This window comes from Molothrus ater, chromosome 20 (assembly GCF_012460135.2).
Source record: "Molothrus ater isolate BHLD 08-10-18 breed brown headed cowbird chromosome 20, BPBGC_Mater_1.1, whole genome shotgun sequence".
Lineage (NCBI taxonomy): Eukaryota > Metazoa > Chordata > Aves > Passeriformes > Icteridae > Molothrus > Molothrus ater.
In genome coordinates this window covers 1,302,786-1,328,615 of record NC_050497.2, presented here as the reverse complement: position 1 = coordinate 1,328,615, position 25,830 = coordinate 1,302,786, and the positions used below count along the sequence as shown (strand labels likewise).

Genomic DNA, 25,830 nt, shown 5'->3' with positions numbered 1-25,830 from the left:
ATAACAAAGTGCTCCGTGCGCCCCAAGAATGCCACGGGAACAAAAGCCACATCAACAGAGCTGGGACTGGGGAATACTAAAGAGTTGACAGGAATTTTAATATAAAACTCTCTCCCTTCCTCGTCAGTGAGGGCTTTCAGGAAGCCTCTGGCTTATCGTGGAGCGGCATACAGCGCTCGCAGGGGCCGGGGAGGTGAAAGGTGGCTTCCTGCCATTCTTCTCGGGAGCTGGGTTCCCATGGGCGGTCATGCCAGCGTGACTGGGGCTCCTTCCAGCCCGAGCAGTCCGGGAGTGCCGCGGGAGCCGCGGGGTTTTCATGGGCTCGGGGGGCACAGCCATGAACCGCTTCCATGGGCTCTGCAAGGTGTGCTCGGAGCCGAGGTACCGGCAGGTCTGTATCCCCCTGCACCCACCTGGGGCAGATCCCTGAGAGCCTGGCAGCTCTCTTGCCATGCCTGCATGTGGGGAATGGATTTGTAGGGCTGGATATGGCAAATGGATTTCTACGGCTGGATGTGGGGAATGGATTTGTAGGGCTGCATGTGGGGAGTGGATTTGTAGAGGATTCTTAAAGCTTGACAGAAAGCTCACATAGTATATAAACTTTGAGATAAGAAATGCTGGCGTAGAAATGTCATGGAATAGGACAGATATTGTTGTGAGAGGAATGCAACTAGAAATAAGTTCAAAGCATGGCCTTGTAAATAAAACAAAATACTTTGGAGAAATAGAACTATGAAAGATGCATTGTAGTGGGACCCTTGAGGGGTAATTTTAGATAATTTGCTTTAAGGCATTTACAGCATGGTGTGGCAAAAAGCTGATAGGCCAAGAAACACTTACAATGTATTGTAATTAGGAAATAATTAGCTTCTGATTGTGATGGTGAGAATTATAACATCTGTATTGTCTCACCCTTCACATGAGACTGAAAATTGAATAAAAGTTTTTAAAAGGCCTCTCAGTTGCCCATCTCTGGGTCAGAAAAGGGCTTAATCCAACAAATGGACTCTGTGGGTGCTGCTTGTGAGGCATCGACTTGATACCGTTACAATTGGTAAATTACAGTGAGGGTAGAAGGAAAGCATCTTCACATGGGTGCCTGTGGCTGGTCTCTGCTTGTTGCTGCAGTGGAGAAATGGGCAGGGAGGGGTGCTTTTCAAATATATATAAATTATTAAAATATATAAATATATGCAAATATAAAAAAATATATTTGCTGTACAACTTGCAGGTAGCGTGCTGATGGTAACAGTGTTAAGCTGCAAGGTGTTGTCCTAATTTTCCCCTTATTAGAGAAGAAGCAGGTACAGCAGGTTACTACTGCCTCTTCTAAAATTATTTTTGTGTTTTTGGGAGCCAACAGCACTTGTTTCCTGGGGAGTAGCTCACTGTGCTGGTTGCAGTTCTCTCAGTGCACAATGCCAGCTGTGCTTTTCCATGTGCAGGTCCCAGTCTCCTGCATTTCAAAGAAATATTCTCTCTGTGGGATTGGGACTCCCAGCTCAGGGTCAGCTTCTCCCTGTGCTCCTGAGCTCATTGTTCAGGTTATTCCAAAGCTGCTGTGGGGGACAGCAAACACTGGGAATTACAAAAGCTGCAGAATTCCAAACCCAACTGCCCCCTCCTTGCCAGGGCTGTGGTGACCATCTCATGCAGGAAAGCTGCTCTGCCTTGGCTGGATAACAACTGACTCTGCTTTGTCTCTTAGAGCTCCTCAGGTCTTTATTTTGAAAATATCCTCTGCATTTTTTGGCAAAGTTTGTGTACATCAAGCCTCCCCACCCACCTCCCAGCTCATGGCTGATGTTCATAGTTGTGCATAGTTGCATGGCAGCACAAATGGGCAAAAAATGGGAAAAAATGGGCAAAAAATGGAAAATGACTGTCTGAGATGGCCATGGTGGTGGGAGGTGAGGAGCATCAGCAGGGAGAAGCTGCTCTTCAGTGGCACAGGGCAGGTGGGGGGCAAGGTCAGCCAGCTCAGGGAGAAGGACTGGGGGGAAACCTTGGGCTGGGAAGTGCCCGTGGAGTCTCCGTGGTGGGAGAGATGCAGTGCTTGGTGTTGGAGATGAAAGTGGAGGATCTGGAATATCCTGAGCTGGAAAGGACTCACAGGGACCAGGAGTCCAACTCCTGGTTCATTCAAAGGTGCAGAGCCACCTCTTTGAGGAACCAGCAAACTCCAGAGAGAAAAATAGTGAGTGCAATGGGACTGGATCTGTGTTTGATCCTGCCAGGGCAAGACAGTTTCTCTTTTGAAGCCTGATTTTATGCTGAGCAATCACAAAGGGACAAGGTGCAGGGAAATGAAATCTCACTGCTTTGCCTTCCCGTGGTAAAGGAGTGAGGAACCGCATCACCTCCTTGGCAACTTCTGCTGAATTCCTCATCTTCCTTCTGCCTGTTTGTTCTCAAAATTATACAGGTCAGATGTAGGATTTTTAATTTTCTTTTCTCTGTCAGTAAAACAAGCATCTTGACTAATGTCTTGGGGGCTAATCAGGTATTTACAGGATCTGTCACGCTGAGCTGCTGCTGGAAGCCAACATCAAAAAATAAGTATAATTTTATTAATAAGCTCAATGCTCCTCAAATCAGGAGGAGAAATGAGCCTAAATCAACCCAGCATCCCTCCTCTCCAAACCCAGTGAGGGAAGACACACTCAGCCCAGGGAAGGGGGTGATGCACACAGATGTCTGGAGGACGAGAGTGTGCTGAGCTCGCAGCTCCCTCCGGAGCAGGGGAGTGCTGCTATTTCTGTATTCTCCAACAGGAAATGAAATGTTTAAGTGATCTGCTTAGAGAAGTCAGTGTCAGGGCCAGACTGCCAGGTTTTCCTTTCCAATGGCTTCTCAGACCTTTCCTTACACTTGGAAGGGCTGGGAGCAGAGCGTGTGCTAAACAAACACTCCTGGGAGCCTTTTAGCCCCCATTCCACCCGTGGGGGTCTCAGTGACAGCCCTTCCCCATCTCAAATGCCACGTGCCAGCATTTCCAGGGGCTGTGGGGCAGTGTGGGAGTGAGGATCACACCCAGTGGCTGCTCTCCCACCTGACAGGTGTCTCCCTGCAGATCACCATCCCTCGGGGCACTGACGGCTTTGGCTTCACCATCTGCTGCGACGCCCCAGTCCGTGTGCAGGCTGTGGACTCTGGTAAGAGACTGGATCCTTTCCATCCCTTTTGACTTGAATCAATTCTTGTTCCTTTCTTGCTTCCCAGAGCTGGTTGTGATACCCACGCCTTACAGGACTCGGGTACCTCCAAGAAACTTCATTAGATGAATTCTCTGTTGCCTCTAATGAGGTCAGAGGCCACTGGGTTAGCACTGTCACTATTTTGGCAATGTTTTCAGTAATTTGCAGGGATTTTGTTCCCTTCCCTCTCCAACCTGAAAACTGTCTGTCTGGTTGGGTGACCTTCAGAAATCATTTGGGGGGAAAACAGGTCAGAGGGGATCAGGATTGTGGGAATCCTCAGTTCCCTGAGTAGAACCTCTTGCTGTGCACCTGTGGGATGGACTGGTGTCTCCAGTGTGCTCTGTTGCTCCCCACTGCACCCCAGGAAACATGGGGATTTCATGCACTAGCTCTGAGGGAGCACTGCTGGCTCTGTCCTGGTGCTCTGTGTGTGTGGATGTGCTGCAAGGTGAAGCTCCAGGTTGGCTGATCCCACTTCATTTTCGGGTGTGGGTGTCAGATGGGGTTTGGGGGAGTGAGGGCTCCAAGCTGTGGAGCTCTCTGGGGGTCCCCAAGCTCCAGGGCTTCTCCTCCCCCTCCCACTCGGCCTCCTGCCTGGCAGGTGACTGGAATTTGTCCCTCTCAGGTGGCCCAGCAGAGAAGGCAGGGCTGCAGCAGCTGGACACGGTGCTGCAGCTGAACGAGCAGCCTGTGGAGCACTGGAAATGTGTGGAGCTGGCCCATGAAATCCGGTGAGTGCTCCCCAAAAACCCCAGGGCAGGGAGAGATGGTCTGGGGGAACCCAAACCCCAGGGCAGGGAGAGCACTGAGTGACTGTGGGAAGGGAAAAGCTCTGAGGGGTGCAGGACACTGGGAGAGGATTCCCTGGAGGGGAAGGATACAGGAAAGGATTCCCTGGAGAAGGAAGGATGCAGGAAAGAATTCCCTAGAGAGGGAAGGATGCAGGAAAGGATTCCCTGGAGAGGGAAGGACGCAGGAAAGGATTCCCTAGAGAAGGAAGGATGCAGGAAAGGATTCCCTAGAGAGGGAAGGATGCAGGAAAGGATTCCCTGGAGAAGGAAGGATGCAGGAAAGGATTCCCTGGAGGGGAAGGATGCAGGAAAGAATTCCCTAGAGAGGGAAGGATGCAGGAAAGGATTCCCTAGAGAGGGAAGGATGCAGGAAAGGATTCCCTAGAGAGGGAAGGATGCAGGAAAGAATTCCCTAGAGAGGGAAGGATGCAGGAAAGGATTCCCTGGAGAGGGAAGGATGCAGGAAAGGATTCCCTGGAGAAGGAAGGAAGGATGGAGGGGCTGGGGAGCACATGAGAGCAGCAGAGGATTTGGAGGGAGGAAGGGCTGCAGGGCTGGGTGCAGGACACGGTGCTGCAGCTCTGATTTCCCCACCCCATCTGTGCCAGGAACTGTCCCACGGAGATCATCCTCCTGGTGTGGAGGCTGGTGCCTCAGGTGAAGCCGGCCCACGAGGCCATGCCCCGCAGGTCCTCCTGCAAATCCGCCTACGACCTGCAGTCCCCTCCCCAGAAGCGGGAGAAGAGCGGCCCCGCGCAGGCCGAGCAGCGCCGCAGCTGCCACATCCTCTACGATGGCTCCGAGGGGCTGGGGCTGCACACCTGGGACAGGTACACGGAGCTGGGCAAGCGGGGCCAGAACACCCTGCCCGCCCTGTCCCGGGTGCCCTCTGCTGCCGACCAGAACTACATCATCCTGGCCCCGCTGAACCCCGGCAGCCAGGTAGGGCTGGGGCTGCACATGGCCCTGGCTGCAGCCTCTCCTGGCCCCTGCTTCAGCCTTATCCAGCATCAGCTCGAAATATTTGCCAGTTTTACAAGCCACACCTCTGTCCCCTTTCACTGTTTTCCTAAAGCATTTCCCTGCTGCCTCCCCTCAGGGCTCACCCCAGGGGTGTGTGGCGGACGTGGGGAGTGTTCCAGAGAGCCTTGGCTCCATCTGGCACTGCCTTTCCACTCATTACCTGGGGGGGGGTCACAGTCACAGCCCACTGTCTTGTTCCCACTGCACAAGACCACACTGTTGGTCATTGCTCTCCTTTTCTGCTGCAAAAATAATTTTTTTCCCCTCTCTGAAGTGCTCTGGCTTGGCTGGGTTTGGCATGTTACCCTCTGTAGCTGGTTGTGTCACTGTCCCTGGGGGTGACTGTGTCCCTGTCTCTGTCCCCACAGCTGCTGAGGCCCGTGTACCAGGAGGACAGCACCACTGTGGGTGAGTGTGCCTGGGCTGGGGGAGCTGCTCCCAGCACCCAGCTCCAGGCTGGGCCTCCTGGCACCATCAGCTCCCTGTGCCAGCCCTGCAGGGCTGGGGTTTGAGGGCAGGAGCAGCAGCCCAGGGGCTTTGGGATCATCCTTGAACCCAAAATCAGAGGGGAGCTGGGCACAGGGTGAGCCTCACATGAGGGGTCTGGGGAGCTCTCAGAGGGCTCTGCTGTGGGGACCTCCCAGGGCAGGGTGAGAGCTCTGAGCATCCATCCTGCTTCCCACGTGTTCTCCTCATCCATGAGGCCTTGCTGGGAGAGCTGCTCCCTGCTCTGACACTCCTTCAGTGCCACAGGAGTGAGGCTGTGCCTCACATCAGTGCCAGCAGCTGGGTCAGATTTGGGGAATATTCAAGCCCTGGGCTGCTGCAAAGTCTCTGAGCCAGCTCTCCTCAAAAAACCTTTGAAACATAAGCTCATAACATGGACCACAGCTGTGACAGGTGTGTGTGGGATGCCTGGAGCTCCCTGGGGATGGTTGGACCTGTGGGAAGAGTGGGCTGAGGAGGGTGGCAGGGCTGGGCACTGCAGGAATCCAGGTCCATGTGGAAATCCCCCTTGTCTGCTCATGGATTTGGGAGCTTTGGGAGGCTGTGCTTGCCTGGCCTGTCTGGATGCCCTCAGGATGAGCTGTGGATCCCTAGGAGAGCTGAGCTCCTGGAGGATGTGAACCCCTCAGCATTCCCTGTCTGGTGAGGGCACAGCTGGCAAACTTGGTGCTGTCTCTGAGGTGGGGCTGTGTCCAGAGAAAGCCAAGAGCGGGGCTGCAGAGCCGTGGGGGCAGTGCTGGGGAGCAGGAGGGAGCAGGGAGGGCCAGGCCCCCCTGCCTTGGGAGCTCCCAGCCCTGGAGCTCTGCACCAGGAGAATTTTCCACTCTCAGCTGCGGGGGATGTTTTGTTCTGTGGATAATTGCAGCTCTTTCCTGCTGTTTGTGGGTCCTGTGAAAAGATGAGCTGGACCAGGGGGACTTGTTCTTACAGTGGGGTGGGATTTGAATGGCTTGGGCTTCTTCCCGTAGCAAATTTTGGATTTTTATGGATTTGTTTTTAATTATTTAATGTTAAGTTCAGAGGGAGGGAGGTATCAGCTAACCTGAGCAGGGATGAAGTGTGGCAGCACAGAGCTGCCCACCCAGTGGCAGGAGCTGACATTTGGGTGTGTTTCTGTGCCAGGACCTGTGCAGGTGATTATTTCCTCTGATAGAACGAGGTGATTTAGGCATAAGAGCAAAAGCAAATCCTGAACAGCCCAGACAGATCTTATCTGGCCTGTGCTGAGCTGTCTCTTGAGCTTTGATGTTATCTGCCAGTGCAACCAGGAAAAAGGGAAAAGGGAAAATGTCAGGATTAATGCACTTAGAGGTGGAAACAAGCTCTTAGGTCATGAGGGTGCCCCCAGCAAAGGCAGCTGCTCCAGCCAGCAGTAAACAGCCAAGCTGGCTTCCCAGCCCAGGCTGGCTGCCTCTGCTGCCTTTATCTGGGAGTAAATGTGCTATTTCCTAATGCTTAATGGAATAGGTAATGCTGGGCAGCTTTGTGTGTTTGCTTTGGACCAGACCTTATCTGCCCTGGGCCATGGTCAGGAGTGTTTTGGCTCATTTCTGCCTGGGAAGGTGCTGGGCATCCCTCACAGTGCGAGGGTAAAAGGCTCTGGGTGGGAACAGGAGCTCCAGAGGCTCTGTGGTGGGAGCAGGAGCTCTAAAAGGCTCTGTGGTGGGAACAGGAGCTCCAGAGGCTCTGTGGTGGGAACAGGAGCTCCAGAAGCTCTGTGGTGGGAGCAGGAGCTCCAGAGGCTCTGTGGTGGTAAAAGGAGCTCCAAAAGGCTCTGTGGTGGTAAAAGGAGCTCCAAAAGGCTCTGTGGTGGGAGCAGGAGCTCTAAAAGGCTCTGTGGTGGTAAAAGGAGCTCCAGAGGCTCTGTGGTGGGAGCAGGAGCTCCAGAGGCTCTGTGGTGGGAGCAGGAGCTCCAGAGGCTCTGTGGTGGGAGCAGGAGCTCTAAAAGGCTCTGTGGTGGGAGCAGGAGCTCCAGAGGCTCTGTGGTGGGAACAGGAGCTCCAGAGGCTCTGTGGTGGTAAAAGGAGCTCCAAAAGGCTCTGTGGTGGTAAAAGGAGCTCCAGAAGCTCTGTGGTGGGAGCAGGAGCTCTAAAAGGCTCTGTGGTGGTAAAAGGAGCTCCAGAGGCTCTGTGGTGGTAAAAGGAGCTCCAGAAGCTCTGTGGTGGTAAAAGGAGCTCCAGAAGCTCTGTGATAGGAGCAGGAGCTCTAAAAGGCTCTGTGGTGGGAGCAGGAGCTCCAGAGGCTCTGTGGTGGGAGCAGGAGCTCTGGGGTGGCTGCAGGGAGGGAAGGAGAGGTGCTGGGGGTCCCCAGGGAGCTGCAGGAGGGATGCTCATTCCTGTTCCTGAGACATCCCTGTGGGGTTGAAGGAGAATGCTCCAGCTCCTCACCTGGATATGTTCAGTCCGAGTGGAGAGCTCTGCCTGCAGCCCCAGGCTGGCTCAGTTCATCAGCTACAGGAGGAGGGAGGAAGGAAATACGTTGATTTTTCAGTGGGGCTTCTTTTGAAGGTGTGAATTTTGGTTAGAGAGCCATGCAGTTCCTGTTGGATCTATTGCCTGTGAGTTTTAGGGCAGTTTTAGGGCAGTTTTAGGTTGCTGGGGTCCATCAGGACAGCAACAGCTGGGGTGGGAGGGTGCAGGAGAAAGGCTCCTGTAATCCCCCCTTTGAGTGAGGATAACTCTTCAGGGAAGAGGGACAGACTGAAAGCCAGTCAGGCTGCTTGGGCCTTTTCCAGCCCAGAATGCAATGCTGGAAAACAGAGGCTGATGTGATGCCAGCCTCATGAACAGTGAGCTCATCCTTTATAAATACACCCAATGTCTGAGAAAGCACTGCTGGCAGCAGCAGGGGTTGATCCAGCCATGAGTGTTTGTAACTCCTGCCTGGTTCTCTGGCACCTCCAATCCCAGCATCTTCTGAGAGCTGTCATTAACCCACTGCCCCATGGCATGGCATTCCTGCACTTTGCTAATTCCATGACCAGAATCCAGAGCAGGCAGGACTTGTGTGGATAAAAATGTTGAAGTTCCTCTCCTGGGGCCCCTTCTGGCCCTGCAAGGGGCTCTGAGCTCTCTCTGGAGCTTCTCCTCTCCAGGTGAGCACCCCCAGCTGTCCCAGCCTGGCTCCAGCCCCTGGAGCATCCCAGGAGCCTCCTCTGGACTCATCCAGCAGCTCCAGGTCCTTCTGTGCTGGGACCCCAGGGTGGGACAGAGCCCTGCAGGGGGACACTCAGAGGGCAGGGCACTGGTGGGATGTGCTGGCCTGAAGCAGAGCTTGCTGTGGCCTCCCTGGGGTCTGTTTGTGCCTTCCCAGCCGTGTCTGTGCTGCTGGTGGCACCCACTGAAGTCCTCAGGCCACCAAGCAAACAGCCCTGGAACAAAACCACCCAGGGGCCTCTTGTTTGCCATTAGAAACAATGGATCAGTGCTGTTATTCCTTGAATCCCTGGGACTGCTGGGCAGCTGAGTGATGCCTGTCCCTGCAGCTCCTGGCCCCAGCAGTTCCCCAGGATTCCCAGAGCCTGCTCCAGCCTGGGAGAGCAGGACTGAGCTGGAGTGACAGAGCTGGAGCTCCCTCCTCATCCTGTGCTTCCTTCTGCCTCCTGTGTCCATCCAGGGAATGGCTCTAAAGGGAAATCCCACACGGGCTCTGGGAGGAAATCCAGGCTGATGAAGACTGTGCAGAGCATGAAGAGCTATGGGAACTACCAGAACTGCACCATAGTGAGGCCTCACATCCCCCATTCCTACGGCACCTACGTGACCCTGGCCCCCAAAGTGCTGGTGTTCCCCATCTTTGTGCAGGTCAGTGCAGCCACGGGGGCTGGACGTGCTCAGTGCCCAATCTCAGCTCCAGGGAGTGCCCAGCCTGGGCATCCCTGCAAGGATCTCCCTCCCAGCAGGATCCCTGCCATGCTCAGCTCTCCTCTGGAGCTGGCTGCACTTGGCACAGTGCTGGGGGCTGTCTCAAAGGGAATTCTGTCCTGCCCAAGCAATTCTCTGTTGGATTTTTTTTTTCTCCTTTTCAGCTTTTCAAATGTGGCCCTTGGTACTTGCTTGGGTCAGGTGGAGGTGTCCCAGCTTTTGGGCTTCAGAGCTGACTTTGGAATTGCAGATCAGTGTGGTTCTTCTTGAGGGTTCTTGTGCTGTCAGTGTGTGCAAAGGGGTTTTAGTTTAGCTGTGGGCACACTAAAATTTGGGCAGCCAGGGCCTCACCATCCTCACAGGGAAGGATTTCTCCCCAATATCCCACCCATCCGTGCCCTCTGTGGTAAAAGGAGCTCTAAAAGGCTCTGTGGTGGAGCAGAGCTCTAAAAGGCTCTGTGGTGGTAAAAGGAGCTCCAGAGGCTCTGTGGGAGCCATTCCCTGTGTCCTGTCCCTCCATCCTTGTCCCCAGTCCCTCTCCAGCTCTCCTGGAGCTCCCTCAGGCCCTGGCAGGGGCTCTGAGCTCTGCCTGGAGCTTCTCCTCTGCAGGTGAGCACCCCCAGCTCTCCCAGCCTGCCCCCAGAGCAGAGGACAAGGATTCAGAGCTGTAATGGCTCCACAGGGAAAGTTCTGCCTCTGCAAGTCCATGAGCTGTTCTAAGACAACAGCCCTGAATTTGGTGGTGGTAGCTCTGACTTCCTCTGTGTCCTTCATTTTGTCCTTCATGTGGCCAGAACCCCAAAAATCTCATCTGCTCCATGTATTTTAGTACATTGCTGATGAATCCCTTCCTTTCTGAGCCTGTGGGGAGCCCTTTGTCCTCCTGTGCCAGTGGCAGTGTCACTGTCCCCTCAGCCCAGCCTGAAGCCATGGTCCCCATTCCGTGTCCCTCCTGCCTGAGCCCTGGGCTGCCTGAGGCCAGGCTGGGCTGGGCTGGAGCTGGGGGAAGGTGTTTGATCACCCCCTCCTCCCTGTGGCCCCTGGCTGAGCCCTCAGCTTGTGTTGGCAGGAACACAACTGGCACTTTCTGCCTCCTTACTCCCAAACCTCATCCTGGCTTGTGCCTGGGAATCTGCCCCTTCAGGAGCTGCTTTTCCCTCTGCAGGGCCCTGTGCAGATCCCTCCTGTTCCCACTCTGCTGCTCCAGGCTGCTGCTGCAGGGTCTCTTGTGCACTCAGGACACGTGAACCTGTCCCATTCTCCAGCATTGATCTGGGTGTGGCACGGGAAGGGACAGGAATTGCTAAAAGTTGCTTTAGGAGTGATGCACACCATCAGGTTCAATATTGGTGCCTGAGGGACGTGGGAACCTGCCCTGCCAGCCCTGTGGTTGTGCTTCCTGCTGACAAACACCCATAACTCCCCCTGCAGAGCAGCCCCTGTCAGAGGCAAGGCTGCTGCTCTTTTCACAGCTGGGCTGCTGGAGGTGTGAGTGCAAGGCTCTGCTTTCTCCTCTCACTGGACTGCGGATTTTGTGTCCTTCTGAGCACAGTGCAGGGTGGCTTCTCCCCATGTGAGTTACAGCTCAAAGTGACACAAAGTGGGTTTGGTGGGTGGAAAGTGTATCTCACTAACCACACTGCCAGTGGAAGGTTTGACTGTTTCTTTTGTTTCCTTTTTTTTATTTTTTTATTTTCCCATCCAAATGTAGCCCCTGGATCTTTGCAACCCAGCCCGGACTCTGCTGCTGTCGGAGGAGCTGCTCCTTCTCGAGAGCAGGAACAGGACCACACAGGTAAAACTCTTCCACATTCTCTGGGCTCTCCAAACCTGCTCTTCTGCTGTCTTACATAGAGGGTTGAATGATAGAATCACCATGCTTTGGGTTAGAAGGGACTTTAAGCTCATCCAGTCCCATTCCAAGGGCAGGGACACCTCCCACTGTCCCAGGCTGCTCCCAGCCCTGTCCAGCCTGGCCTTGGGCACTGCCAGGGATCCAGGGGCAGCCCCAGCTGCTCTGGGCACCCTGTGCCAGGGCCTGCCCACCCTGCCAGGGAACAATTCCTAATTCCCAATATCCCATCCATCCCTGCCCTCTGGCACTGGGAGCCATTCCCTGGGTCCTGGCATTCCACACCCTTGTCCCCAGTCCCTCTCCAGCTCTCCTGGAGCCCCTTCAGGCACTGGAGGGACTGGAAGGGACACCTCATTACATGGAGAAGGGAAATGTTTCATTGTGCAGTGACTGTATTGATATGATATTTGGAAAGGCTTCTGGATAGTTTATTGTGGGATAAACTAAATATCAAAACTCTCTGGGCTAGAAATCAACTGTTGTTCCTGTTGCCTTTGGGCTCAGAGAGAGGAAACTGTGGGTGGCAAATGCACATCAGTGACAGCCCAGCAGGCTCAGGAGGAGGGGGTTTAAGGATGTTTTGTGCCAGGTTAGAGAAGCACAGAGTGGTTCAGGCTGAAAGGCACCAGGGGAGGTCATCCAGTCCCATCCCCTTGTTCAGGGATCCCCTGAAGTCACTCAGGGTTGTGTCCACATGGCTTTGCAGCATCTCTAGGGAAGGAGAATCCACTAGAACTAGAAGCAGACAGAGAACTTGCTGCAGATGTTCTCAGAATTTCAGTTCCTGAAACAGCTCACGTGTCCTGCCCAAATTCCTCTCGTTCTTCTTACTTCAACTTTTCTGCCATGTTGTTGGAGAGCTGTTGGAACTCTGGGGGCACAACAGGACTTTGGCACCCCGGGGATGAGACAGCTCTTACATCCAAACTGGCAGGGTTTGGATGTGTTGATCACATTTGCTGCTGCTTTCACTTGCATCCAACTGCAAAGTCTGCAAAGCCTTGGAATCTGGGAGAGAGGCAGAGCCCACTCGTGCGCTGCTAACCAGGAACAATTCTTCTGGGGTAATTTCAGAGGATCTCACTGAGTAATTTGGGGTTGAATTCAGTAGGAGTGAACAATGTGTCATCTCCACAGATCTGTAGAGAAAGTTCTGCTTCACTGGTTTTAGTTTCTGGGTGGCCAACAGCAGAAGGCCTGAGCCAATTCCCATCACTGGCCACTGCAAACCAGCAGAGGGTTGTGCTAAGTGACTCCTCTCTCTCTCTGGTTTTCATTGTGTAATTCATCCCTTGCTTTGACTTGAACATCTTTTCCTTTTTTTCTGCCAAAAAGTACATGAAAATACATCAAAGTACATGACAAATTCCATGATTGATTAGAAAACTTGGCACTAACTTTTAACTAAACCCCTTTCCCTGTCTGCCCTGCTGTCCTGTGCTGCTCAGACTTTTCTGGGCACCTGCAGGACTGAAACCCAGGTAAACTGCTGTTGTGTGGCACAGCTGTGCTGGATGGTTTGGGGGTGCAGCTGAAGTCAGGAGTTCCTCCTGGCTGGGTTGGTTTACCTGCCTTCAGGTCAGACTCAGATATTTGGAGCAGCAGCCAAATGTAGAATATTTATGGATAACTAATGCTGTTTGCAGCCTGGGTGGGGTATTTGTGCACGTGGGAGTGATGAAGAACCCCAGGACAAGTGTGTTTGGAGGAGCAGAGACCCCAGTAGGGGCAGGGTGAGGAGGAAAATGTCTCAGGAAAGGACTCTGCTTATGATGCTCTTGGGGTGAGCCTGGAGCTGGGAGAGTCTCGGGTTTTGGTTGTTGATTGCTGCCCTGAGATGTGCAGGGTGTCTCTGCTTCGGCCCGTGCGACTGAAGAATGAGTCTGGACTCTTCACTTTTCGCTCTTGAGGTTGTTTATTAATTCTTATCTGTAAAATTTTCTTCCTGCCCAGCCAAGATCTGCTCAGCAGGGCAGCCACAGGCACTGTGACCGCCCCTGGGGCGGTGTTGTCCTTTTATACTACAAACTACGTATAACATATTGACACTTAATTCCCAGTACCTATCACCTATGTTAGACAGTGCACTTCTATTCTAAATATAACATATTTACTCTTAATTCCAATACCTATCACCCATGTTAGACAGTGCACTTCTATTCTAAATATAACATATTTACACTTAATTCCAATACCTATCACCTGTGTTAGACAGTGCACTTCTATTCTAAATATAACATATTTACACTTAATTCCAATACCTATCACCTGTGTTAGACAGTGCACTTCTACTCTAAACCAATCCCAAAGTGCCAACATCACTGCAGAAAATGGAGAACAGGAAGAAGAAGAAGAAAGGCTAGGCACGCTTAAGTTCTTCCATCTTGTCTCTGCAACTCCCATACCAAAATCTAAAATCTACATTTTCACCTTGTGATCATTTTGTTCTTAAGCTATTCAAACCTGTGTGACTTTCAGGTCCTCATACAAAGTTGGCAACTTGCTCCAAGGGTCAAGATCAAATCCCCAGGTGCTCTGGCTGCGTGCCAGGGTCTCTGAGCCCCCTGGTGGGGTCCTCGGCAATTCTGGACACCTGGAGGGATGTGCTGAGTTCTGACAGGAGAGGATTTCCCAGCTGGAGCTGGTGCCAGGGAAGGGCAGGGTGCAGGCCAGGAGTGTGAGGCAGTGTTTGGGAATGCTGGTGCCCTGGGGCTGTGCTGTCTGGGTGAGCTGGCACAGGGGCAGGGCAGCAGGGGCTGAGTCAGTGGGGTGAGGAATGAGAAATGCTGAAGGGAACAGCCCGTGGTGCTGAGCCCCTGCTGGCAGGGACAGTGGAGAGAGCAAGGCTGGGATGTCACCTGTGGCCCTTGGGAAGGGCTCTCTCCTGTCTGAGTGTGGGCACAGCCATGGAAGGCTCTGGGGAGCTCCAAGGAGCTCCTGCAAGTCTCTGCAGTGCCAGGCTCTGCTTTGGTCTTGCTGAGCTGTGAGGGGAGAGAACCTGAACCTCTGCATCCAGCAACACCTAAAACAGCCTGGACACCACAGGTGCAGGAGGGCTCTGACTCCTCTCTTTGCTGGCCTTGAGTTCTTTCCCTCTCTGCCTCCTCTGATGCCTGGACAGAGGCTGTCTTGTGTCCAACCAGTCCTTTCTTCCTTCCTTGCTCCATGAGGTTTTCTGTTTTCCCACTGCTCTTCCCACACAGCCTCTCTCCAGCTGGGCTCCTGTGCTTTGCAGGACTGTTCTCTGTGTGTTTTTAATCTGCTTTGCCTGAGAGGCTCAAGACAGGAGGGCCTGGGTGCAGGGCCCGGAGCTGCAGGTCCTACTCCTTTCTTTCCTTCCCAAACCCCCAGAATCTTTTCCCTGGGGCAGTTTCCACATCAGGCACTGCATCCTTGTCCCTGAGCAAACTCTCTCCCATCTCCTGAAGGAATCAACCTATCTCTCTGGAGGCTTGCCAGGGTCTGTCCTTTCCCTGACCTTACCTCTGGGGCAATCCTTATTCAGGCCTTAATCACATCCTGTCTAGACTTTGCTGCAATTCCCATTTTATGGCCTCCTGAAATCCCTCCAGCCCGTGGAGTGCCAGAGGAGCCAGCGGGCGATGGCCCACGGGGTGTCCAAGGTGGCCTTTGGCCCTGTCCATCCATCTCCAATGGACCTGGAGTTCTCCCAAAGCCCTGAGGTGTCTGCTCAGGGTGGGCCACGCTCCTGCCCTCCTCATCCCTCCTTTCTGCCACTCTGGCAGGGTCTGCAGGTCAGGATGGGCCTCCTGAGTCCTGCAGCCTCATGGATGGGCTTGGCTGGGTTTATTCTCCTCTCTGTAGAGGAGGAGCCTTTCTCCTCTTTCTCTCTTCAAGGCCACATTTCTGGGCATCTTTTCACAGTGATTTTGTTGCCACATTTTCTTCCCAAGTTGTGATATTGGCTCCCTCCTGCCCAGGGCAGGGCTCAGTGGCAGTCCCAGGGTTATCCCCCCTTGGGCAGCACACTGGCCCATTGCTCCTGCTTTCCCTCTTGGCTTTCAGTTTCTCCTGATTTCCCTCTTTAAATGTGTCCCTGTCTCCTGTGCCAGTGCTTTGCCAGTTTTGTCCTGTAGCTGCTCAGGTCCCTCAGCAGAAGAGGCTTTGCTGTTTGTGGTGCAGAGCACACCCAGGTGAGCAGTGTGGAGACATCAGGGTCAGCCTCTATGAACAACGTTTCCCCCCTAAAAGGCCCATGTGACAATGGCCATGTGGCCTCAGTCACTGCAGCAATGACCCAGGGTGCTCAGCTCTGTCTTCAGAGAGTCCTTCTGTCCTGGCAGCTCCTGGATTTCTGACTGTGGGCTAGGAAATTCTGCTAAATACCCAAAGCTACTTTGACCCTCCAAGGAGCAACTCTGGTGAATTCTGTGACCTGCCTGGGTGAGCCCAGACGTTGTGTTTGTTGTTTGTTTGCTCTTGACTTTTAGGAGCCCTGTGGTTTTTCAGGGTAGATCTTTTTGCCCAGGGCTGTTACAGACAGGTCACAGCCCGTCAGTGTGGGATGGCAGCCCAGGGCAGAGCTCCACGTTACTCCTCCAGTCCCTCCTTACCCCTGCTGCCCTGGGGTCATCCCTGGGTGCCCTCCTCAGCTCTCAGGTGTCCAGCTCCAACCTCTGGGTCTGCCAGAGCCCCAGGCCCTGCAGTGCTGGGCTGTCCCTGTCCCTGCCTGTGTCCCTGCCCCTGTCCCTGCCTCTGCCCCTGCCTCTGTGGGTGGAAGGGGCACTTTTGTTTTTCCTCCCAACAGCCTGGAGGAGCAGAGGCACCTCTATCAACTGCTCTCAGTTCAATTGTCTTCCTGGAAGCAGCATCTGACAGAGATGCTCCTACAGAACCTGCACTTTTGTGCTTTTACCTTCTACATCCTGAATACAATCCGTCCAATTTTCCTGTAAAAGTTCAATACCTGTAAATTCTTAGCCATGTAATTCCATTTCCAAGATTCCCTATTGAAACTTGCTTGGTTTTGAAGAGATTTCCCTGCTGCTTCCACTCTTTTTTCCACCCTTTAAACTTCCACAGGTAGTAGGTTTTCAGTTTCTTTCCTCCATTTCTGTGTTACTGTTAGCTGATCATACTTTTATCTCCTTCACTTTGGGTTGCTATCCCAAAATCCCTTCAGCATCTCTTCTTTGGGGTTGAGGGGCCTGAGATGGCAGCAGACATGTCCCAGAAAATGGCACACCTTTGGCCACCTTTGGCCACCTTTGGCCACCTTTGGCCACCTTTGGCACAAGGTGGGCATGGGATGAGGGTTATAGTGCAGTTTCTGCCTGGTTATTCCTTGTGTTACCAACAAGATCAGAAGGAATGAAGAGGGTGGATGTGGGCACAAGGCCAGCAGAGTGCTGAGAGCAGAGGAAGGGATTTTCCAAATAACACAGACAAGAACATCCCCTCCCTGGTTTCATTGTCAATTAAAGCTCCACCAGCAGCTTTGTACTTACTGAGAATCCCACAAAAATGAACTTGCACTGCAAGGAGAAGTCTTGTGGCAAGGGCTTGGTTTTGGATTTGGAGCCAGATGCTCTTCCCTGATGTGAGACTCCCCAGCATGTGACAACTGTTACCCAGCTTGTCTTCCTCAGGATGTGTCCATGAACCACAGACACAAACTGTGCTGTCAGCTGGGACTTGGTCCCTGTGGGAACAGAGTCACCTCTCTGTGTTCCCTCCCACCCCTCTGTGACTCTGGGTGTTGTCTCCTTTTGCTAAAAGACCACAAACCCTTCCTTGCTGTGGCTCAGTGTTGCAAAGCTTTCCCTTTGCTGTGGGAGGTTTTGGGGGGCACTGCAAGGCCCTCACCCTGAGCAGGTCTGGCACCCACTGTGCCACTGTGCCATTGCCACCTTGCAGCTGCTCCCTGGCATCTCTGATGACCAGGGACAGCACTCAGGGGCACGGCTGGAGCTGTGTCAGCTCAGGCTGAGCTCAGGGCAAGGCTCTTCCCCCAGAGGGTGCTGGCACTGCCCAGGCTGCCCAGGGAATGGGCACGGCCCCGAGGCTGCCAGAGCTCCAGGAGCCTTTGGGCAGCGCTGCCAGGGATGCCCAGGCTGGGGTTGCTGGGACAGGGGCTGGGCAGGGACAGGGGCTGGGCTGGGTGACCCTGGTGGGTTCCTTCCAGCTCAGGATATTCTGTGGTTCCATGATTCTGTGATCTTTGAGGCTCTCTGTGTGCCCCAGCTCCTGGAGAGCAGGGCAGGCTCACACCAAGCCTCTCATCCCTGGGAGGCTTCTGGGTCCAGGATCTCCAGTGCAGTGGAGAAACCCATTCTCATTTTCAAGGTGCCATTAATCTGAACTGATTGGACTGAGGACCTCAGGCAAGTAAATGCAGGGACAGCATTTCCTGTCCCTGGCCTGGAGGAGCCCCCAGCCCCTGGGACACCTGAGGCTCTGCTGGAGCTCAGCTCTGGGAGACACTTGGGTGGTGTTTCCTGTCCACCCCCACCGTGGTTTGAGGTGTCAGGTTTGTCCCCTGCAGCTGCTCTCTGTGGTCCTGCTCTTGTAAAAACCAAACTTTACTTTCTCACTGAGAGCAGTGAGGGTGATCAGAGGGATCAGATTTGCTTTCAGGCTGCAACTTCTGCAGAGTGCTGGGATTAGTTGGCAACTTTTTCCCTCCTCCTGCTGTGATTTGTAAGTGGGAAGTGACAGGAGGGAGCAGAGAGGGTGTGTTTGTGTGCTGTGGAACTGCCAGGCAGGTTTATCCCTCCTGTCACAGGACTCACCAGCCTCAGGAAGCGGCTGCCAAGTGAGGGGAGCCTCATCCGAAGCTCGCTGGGTGCAGCAGCCAGCAGCCCCTTGGGAAGGGCTGTCTGGGCTCCCTGGTGCCTCTCCCTGGGACAGAGGACATTTCCAGGACACTCAGTGCCAAGAGATGAGCTCCCTATAGCTTCTCCTGTGCTGCTCCTGTGCTTCCAGGTGACTCTCTTTGTCTACTCCGACCTGCTGCTCTTCACCAAGGAGGACGAGCCCGGGCGCTGCAATGTGCTGAGGAACCCTCTGTACCTGCACAGTGTCAAGCTCCAGGAGGGTGAGTGTCTGCAGCAGCAGCTGGAGGCATTTTGGGGTTTTTCTGGCTGCTGGCAGCAAAGGTTTCTGGCCAGCAGCACCCTGCTGTCCTGGTGCTTCCTGGTCATCCTTGCTGGGGTGCCAGCACCACCCCTGCTGTCCCTGCATTTACCTGGGAGCTCCATCTCCTGGGACACCTCAGGAGCACCCAGGCCCTTTGCAGCCTTTCTGGGTGCATGGCTCAGGATCTGGGCTGGCATTCCCCAAGTGGTGTCACCCTGTGACAGCGGGGACTGGCCAAGGCTGGGAAAGGGAACTGAAGCCTTGAGGTTTCCCCCATGATGCCTCGAGGGAGTTCAGAGATTGGCTCCAAGCGTGGCTGGCCAAGCTCCTTTGACCTTGACTTTGCTGCTTTACTTTGCTACTTCTCTCTTGAGCTGCCCACGGTTTCCCTGTTGCTCACATCCATCCCCCTGCTCACCCCTCTGGGGAGGAAAGGGCAAACCCTCAGAGCAGGGCTGGCGACCTTGCCCTCACCCTGCACCTTGGCTGACACCTTTTGTGTCCAGCTGAGGGCTCAGAGAGGGCTTCTAGGGCAGGGGTGACTGGAAATGGGTTATTTCAGGCTGTACAAAAGGCTCCCTTCAGCTCCTCGTGGTCTAAAGAGGAGTGAGGGAATTGCTCTACCACATCCTATTTGCTATGGTGGAGCCACTTGTTGGCCCTGGGCCCAGTTTCACCTTGTTCCTTGTGTGGTGTGGTCGCTTTTGGGTATGGGCTTGTTTTATGTACAGTTACCTGACTGTGCCACAGCTCCTCTCCAGCCCAGGCAGCTGCCTTGGGACCCCACAGGGGAAATCTGGATGAGATAGAAGGAGAAACTTTCCTGTCATGAGGTTGGTCAGATATTGAGTTGCCCAGAGAGGTTTTGTGATCTCCATGCCTGGAGGCATTCAGGACTCCTGAGTGCCCTGGTCTGTGTGCTTTGGTCAGGGATTGGACTCCAGAGCCCACCAGAGAGGCCCTTCCACCCCAAATTACTCTGGAAGTCATGAGCAATGTCTTTATGCAGTCCTGTGGCCCTGACCAAAAGAAATGAATCCAGATCTGGGCTGTTTCTCCAAAGGGATCCTTTTCTGGGTGAATTTTGCTGCTCCCATGACTTTTGCCAGCTGAGCCACGAGCCCTGTGGATGGGCTGTGTCTCTCCACATGCATCACGTTGTTCTGAGCTCAGTGCTGGACACCACAGGCTGCCTGTCAGTTGTTATTTCCCATTTCCAGCAACATTTCTGTTTCCAGATGGATTCCCTGACCTATTTGGTGGGAGCAGAAGCACAAGGGAGGGAGATGGGGCACCACAGCCACGAGCCACTGAGAAAAGCCATTGAAGCTTCCCTGGGGTTTGTTGAGTGTGTTCTCAGCACTGCTTATTTCTAAGAAAGGGACAAAAGAAATTGTTCCTTGTTAAAGTGCTTTTGGTCAGCTCCTGGACCGTGTGTGTGTGCTGCTCCTGGCTGCTCCCAAAGGCTGGGGAATAGCTCTGCTTGGAGAAATCAGCTTCCCTGGCGCTGCTCCTGGCTCTGCACACTGAGCTGTGCTTGCCAGCAGCCACAGGATTGAGCCTCCTCACCTCGGGCACGGTGGATTTGTGAGCAGTTTTCTGCCACTTATTGCCTTGTTGCCGTAATAACTCAGCTGGATCGTGTCTGGAATAGCTTCCCAAGGCTCTCCAAAGGAGATGGGGTCCCCACAGCACTGATTCACCCCCCCGTGCACTGGGAATCCAGCCCAGCTGCTGTTCAGGCAGCTCAAACCCCCCTGCTTGGGGCAGGGCTGCTTCAAAGGCGGCTGGAGAGAGCTCGGAGCTGTCTGTCCCTCTTGGCAGGGATTTGCTGCTGCTCTCCTGAATGACTGAAAGGCCCATGAATAGGAACAGGCGTGTGGCTGCCTCCAACAATTGAGACATCTCCGGTGCGCTCGGGGCCATTGTGCTGTTTCCTGTTCCTGCCGCTCGCTGCTCTGTGCGAAAGCAAATCAGTCTGATCTGCCTCACAATGCTGCCTCTTCCTGCTTCACAAGCCCAGCACCGGCTGATGAGCTGGCTCCCAGTGACACAGGGCTGGCTTCCTCAGCAGGCACTGTGGGAATTTCCACACACCGGGATCCTGGTTCCCCCGCAGTGGGTGTGCTCAGCTTTGGGACAGAGAGGGGCATTCCTTTATCCCTTTATACTCTGGGAGCCCATCCCCAGCTGGGATCCTGCAAACAAAGGCTTCTTGACATCCCAGCCTGCTGTGTTGTGCAGCCCCAGGATGCTCAAGGGGCAACAGTGGGATTTATGGGCCTTCTGTCCTTCCTTGGGATGCTGGGGGGCACCCAGGGCTTGCACCCTGCCACGCTCCCCCAGTGGGATGAGCTTGTCCCCTCCTGCAGATGGGTTGGGATGTGCTCAGCAGCTCCCTCCCTTCCCACACATGCAGGGCCTGGCAGCACCTTGTCCTGGCTGCTGGGTGCAGTCCCAGCCTTGCTGAGCAGAGGTGAGGGTTTGGGGTGCCTGCCCTCACCAGGGCATTGCCACAGCTGCAGGGCCAGCTTCCCTCTTTTTCCCATCCTTCTGACCCAACACCAGGCATGCACCCCCAGATCCTGAGAGCAGCAGGTGCTTTCCATGGGCTGCACAGGGAAGTGGCAGAGGCAGAGAGGAGCTGCTGTGCTGTGTGGGTGTGCAGGACAGGGTTTAGCTGGAGAGGGGACGTGTCCCTGCAGAGCTCCCACTGAGCCTCGGGCCCAGCCTGGCACAGGCTCAGCTCACGTCACTCTGCAAGGCAAACCAGTCCCCAGCTCAGCACATCAGGAAGAGAAGGAAATACCTCCAAGTGAGTTTTTTCCTCCTGCTTATTTCATTTTAGCTTTCCCCTGACTTTGTCTGAGGGAATGTGCTGTGCTGCTGTCACGAGAGCTGTGGGGAGCAGAGCTGGGGATCATTCTGGGCATCTGCCACCCCTCCAGTGCCAGCTTGTGCCTCTCCCGTGTATTTCTGGGCTCTGGGCACATCAGGCTCTGCTGCTCCACCCTGACCCTCGAGAGACTTGAAAACATGGAAGGAATCCTGGCAAACCTGGTTTGTGGTGAAATCTGCACCCAGGTCAGCCCTGCCTGGCTCTGCCATTGCCCTCCAGCCTCTCCCTGTGCCTTGCCAGGGATCAGCCCTGCCTCAGCCCAGCTGCTGGGATGGGCAGCCAGTTCATTACTGGAGCTCTCCCTAAAGGCTGGTAGAAAATGGGATTTAAGCCATTCCTTAGCCCAGACTGGCTCCCTGCTTTGTGTGTCCTGTAGGTACAAAGCTGCTGGGCCATGTGTAGCAGTGAGTCCTGGAGGGACAGGAACAGCAGCTGCTGGCTCTGGAGGTTGCTGGTGCCAGGATTCACAGCTCAGGGGAGAGGAATTTGAAAGGGAACTTAATTCTGGTGGGTTTTCACCTTGTCAGGATCAGTTATTACTGCAGAAGGAATCCACAGAGGCCCAAGGGGAGCAGGGTCATTCCCTGTCACACTCCAACAGGACCTTTCTTTATGAGGATCTCACATTGTGAAAATCATGTTCACTCTCCTGGGAAAATGTAAAAAGTTTAATAAAGGACAATAGGAGACAAGGAGCATAGAGCAAAGGTTATTAGGGCTGGGTGCATCTTGGCACCTAAGTGTTATCTTTGGGGATATCCCTTAAATACCTTTTCCCTTCCATCAGCCTGTTGCACATTCACAGACCTTCTGCATAGTAAACTTTTCCCCAAACTAGTTTACATGTTCCAATAATTGTTAGCACATCTCCTCCTTGGATCTGTTTTTTTAGAGTATGTGTATTTTTTGGTTATGGTTTTAGTCTACTTTTATTACTTCTAGCTTTTGGGCCTTGGTCCACCCTGTGACACTCCATGGTGAGTGCTGATAGCTGGCACATCTGTAGTAGGTGTCTTCTTCATATGTTCATTGGATGTTATCTAAGTAGGCATTTTAATACAAGTATAGCTATTTCACTACTATGTCTAAGCTTAATAGCAGAAATAAAAACTATATAACAAAGTTACTTTAACACTATTCATATAAAATCCATTTTAATATTTGTGAAAAGCCAGTATTATAATATGTATCTATAACAACATCATCAGGGAAAACCTGGCTAAAGCTCCTGAGGAAACAGAGCTGGGATGTGCTGCTGGTCCTCTGTGACCTGCTCTGCCAGTCAGCCTGGAGAGGTCCTGGGGCAGGGAAGAGCAGGGCCCAGCTCAGGAGAAGCAGGAGCAGCAGGACTCGTGGTGTGCCAGCCTTTTCTGAGGGGAAAAGCACAGGGTGAGGGGCTCCAATGGGCTCCACAGGGAAAATGCTCCCTGATGGTCCTGCTGGGAGTGATGGGAGAGGGGCTGGGAGCACTCAGGCACTGCCATGGGAGCAGTGGGGGTTTCTCTGTGTGCAGGGGTGAGGGATGGGCTCCAGCCAGGCCCAGCTGCTCCTGCTGCCAGGATCCAGCACCTCTTCCCTCCTGGGAATGAGCATTTGGAGGGGCAGCCCTGGATGAGCACGGGGAAGGTTTTGGGAACACACAGGGGCTCCTCACCTGAGAGGGCCACAGCAGCACTCCCAGTGGTGCTGGGCTCCTGCAGCCTCTTGTCACAGTGTCCTGGTGGCCCTGTAGGGATTTTCCAGCCCAAATCCTGCAAAATTCATTAAAACTGAAGCTGGCAGTGGAGGCAGAGCTGTGACCCCACAAAAGGCAGCTGGAATAGACACCCAGCAAAGGGCTCCAGGCCAGTTCTTCCTGGGTTTCACGTGGCCCAGGGAGTGACTCAAGAGGCACCTGAGTCCCTCAGTGGGTCACAGCTCTTATCTGGACATTTGGGCTGCTGCCTGCAGCAGGAGAATTGTTTTCCTCCAGGGAACAGGGTGTTTCCAGCCCTGTGCAGAGCCTGTTCCCATCCAGCAGCTCAGGCTGCTGAAATGAAGCAGAGCTTGTGCTGACACCACTGCAGCCATGCCCAGGCTGCAGGCCTGAGCTCCTGGCACAGATAATGTCATTAGGAGGGTCAGGGAAGCAGCAGCCCCACGGTGCTGCCAAGGGCAGAGCTGCTGTGGAGGGGCCAGCCAGCTCCTGGAGATGGGATGTTCTGCTTCTGAGAAGGGATGTTCTTCTCTGGAGATGGGATGTTCTTCTCTGGAGATGGGATTTTCTGTTCTGGAGAAGGGATGTTCTGCTCTAGAGATGGGATTTTCTGCCCTAGAGATGGGATGTCCTGCTCCAGAGCAGAGGTGATCCTGTCCTGGGGCAGTTCCATGTCCTCCTGTAGGGCTGGTGTATGCGTGGAGATGGGATGTTCTGCTCTGGAGATGGGATTTTCTGTTCTGGAGAAGGGATGTTCTGCTCTAGAGATGGGATTTTCTGCCCTAGAGATGGGATGTCCTGCTCCAGAGCAGAGGTGATCCTGTCCTGGGGCAGTTCCATGTCCTCCTGTAGGGCTGGTGTATGCCTGGAGATGGGGACACACCAGGGCCAGGGCAAATCCTCAGGAATGCCTTTTGTTTGGGTGCAGGGAAGGCTGGGCCTGCAGGGACCAGCCTGGGGGAGCAGCTGGAGTCTGACACATCTCCTGGGTTGTCTGGCAGCAAGCTGAGGAGCTCCTCTGGGTTCTCCATCATTTAGCAGGAGGAGGATGGCAGAGTTGGTGATTGTGTTGTCCCCAGCACCATCTCCTTTCACAAAGCTGTGGAAGTGGAAGTTCCCTGGCTGGGTCTCCTTGCTGGGCACTTTGTCCTCAGCCCAAAGGAGCAGGATGAGCTCCTTCCCTGCCCCATCCTGCTGCTTCCCATTGCTCTGGGATTTGGCTCCATCCCCTTGCAGAGGCAGTGCTCCAGCTGCTGGCACTGGTGGAGGCTGGGATAGACAGCAGGACGGCCCAGGACCACCAGGACCAGCCAGGACTTGGGGCAAGAAGCTGGAAATGAGATGCAGGAACAGGAGTTTCTCTGTGAGTCCTCCTGGGAGTGAAGTGCCCCCAGGGATAGGATGGAGAGACCCATCCTTGATTCCCAGGATGGCTCTGTGGGTGCTGCAGGAGCTGTGCAGCCCTGGGACGCTCCCACAGGCTGCAGGTGCCAAGACAGGTTGGGCAGCAGAGCCTGCAGTGGCCTCTGAATGCAGCAAACCCTTTCCAAAGGAGGAACCCCCGGGAGGATCCCTGCCAGGGCACTGAGTCCCTGCAGGGCCATGCCCGGCCCTGGCAGATGCCACATACATCACCCAGGTCACAGCCTGGTACTGGGGACAACAACAAACACTCATTCAGTGCTGTCCCTCAGCCAGTTCCTCTGCCAGTGGCTCCACTTGCAGAAATGCAGCTGCAGCTTCGCTCTGATCCTGGTTTTTCTTCCCTGCAGGTTCAGAAGATCGCAAGTTCTGCATCCTTTACCTGGCAGAGGTGAGTGCTGCTGATTTCCACTTTAACCTTCCAGTGAGAATGGCCAGGTACTGGCAGCTCTGATCCTTTCTTCTGGGGCAAGGAGCACAGAAAAAATTGATTTTAACTTCTCTTCAAATGAATTTGCCAGAAGCCTGGAAAAGAAAAGTAATGGCTGTAGAATATGTGAATAAGAAGCTGCTAAAAGCAGCTTGGGCAGCACTAGGACAGGTTTCTTTTCCCCTTCTCCCTATGGATTTTCCTTGAGACATCTCGCTTTTGTTTTCTCTTAGGATTCTTACCCCTGGGGGCAGACTTCTTTCCCAAATGTTTTGTCATTATTTTTAGGCACTTTGCTTTTCTTGTCTTCAAACATCCAGGTTTGGAGCCCTCAAATAAAATAAGGAAGCCTAGTCTGAAAGCAGAATCATAGCTGTAAACCCACATGTAGCTGAGTGCTCTAAGCAGCTTTGCAGTCACCCAAACTTTGGCACAGTCCCTTTTGTCAAGTCAAGGACTCTGCAGAGTTGGTTCACACTGGACCTCCCTAACACTGAAGGCCGTGGGGTTTTTTTGCTTTTGCAGTGACTTTGCTGTGTTCCTGCTTTCAAGGCCTTGTACTCTCTGAGGTGGAAAGGTGGGTCTGGGAAAGCTCCCCAGGGCACAGAGGAGAAAGGCAAACACTGCTCAGCAGCACTGTGCAATAATGAGCCATTGTGAAGGCTGGGTGCAAATGCTCAGTGTGGAAGTTGTTCACCTTGAGAGGCTGGAGCTGGGCCAGGGCACGACTCGCTGCAGAGTCCTGCACTCCCCTCCTGTTCCTTCCCTCCTGCTCCTTCCTTGTCTGCTGTGTGCTCTGTGGCTGGGCAGGAGCTGAGCCTCCCCTGGCTTTGCTCAGTGTGTGTCCCAGGGAGGGCAATGTCACCCTGGGCTGGTGACAGCTGGGCTGTGACTCAGCCAGGCTGTGCTGGGTGCTTGGATGAGGCTCTCCAGCATTTTCTCAGGCACTTGGAAAAATGCACTCAGAGTCTGATATTTGGTTTGGAAGCTTAGTGCCCCTAAGTAGAAGTGACCAAAACAGAGCTGGCTGTGTTTCATGAGAT

The 25,830-nt window shown here is 53.9% G+C and overlaps 1 protein-coding gene across 1 annotated transcript in view; it reads left to right on the top strand.

Moving 5' to 3' along the window:
- The first annotated feature begins 337 nt into the window (after positions 1 to 337).
- Positions 338 to 25,830, top strand: part of RGS3 (regulator of G protein signaling 3) — a 64,007-nt gene continuing 38,514 nt past the window's right edge. The window contains exons 1-9 of the mRNA XM_054516972.1: positions 338 to 391; positions 3,077 to 3,158; positions 3,829 to 3,934; positions 4,603 to 4,936; positions 5,386 to 5,425; positions 9,140 to 9,327; positions 11,099 to 11,182; positions 18,188 to 18,299; positions 24,708 to 24,748. Of these exons, the coding sequence (XP_054372947.1) occupies positions 338 to 391; positions 3,077 to 3,158; positions 3,829 to 3,934; positions 4,603 to 4,936; positions 5,386 to 5,425; positions 9,140 to 9,327; positions 11,099 to 11,182; positions 18,188 to 18,299; positions 24,708 to 24,748 (1,041 nt within the window). The remainder of the gene's footprint in view (positions 392 to 3,076; positions 3,159 to 3,828; positions 3,935 to 4,602; positions 4,937 to 5,385; positions 5,426 to 9,139; positions 9,328 to 11,098; positions 11,183 to 18,187; positions 18,300 to 24,707; positions 24,749 to 25,830) is intronic.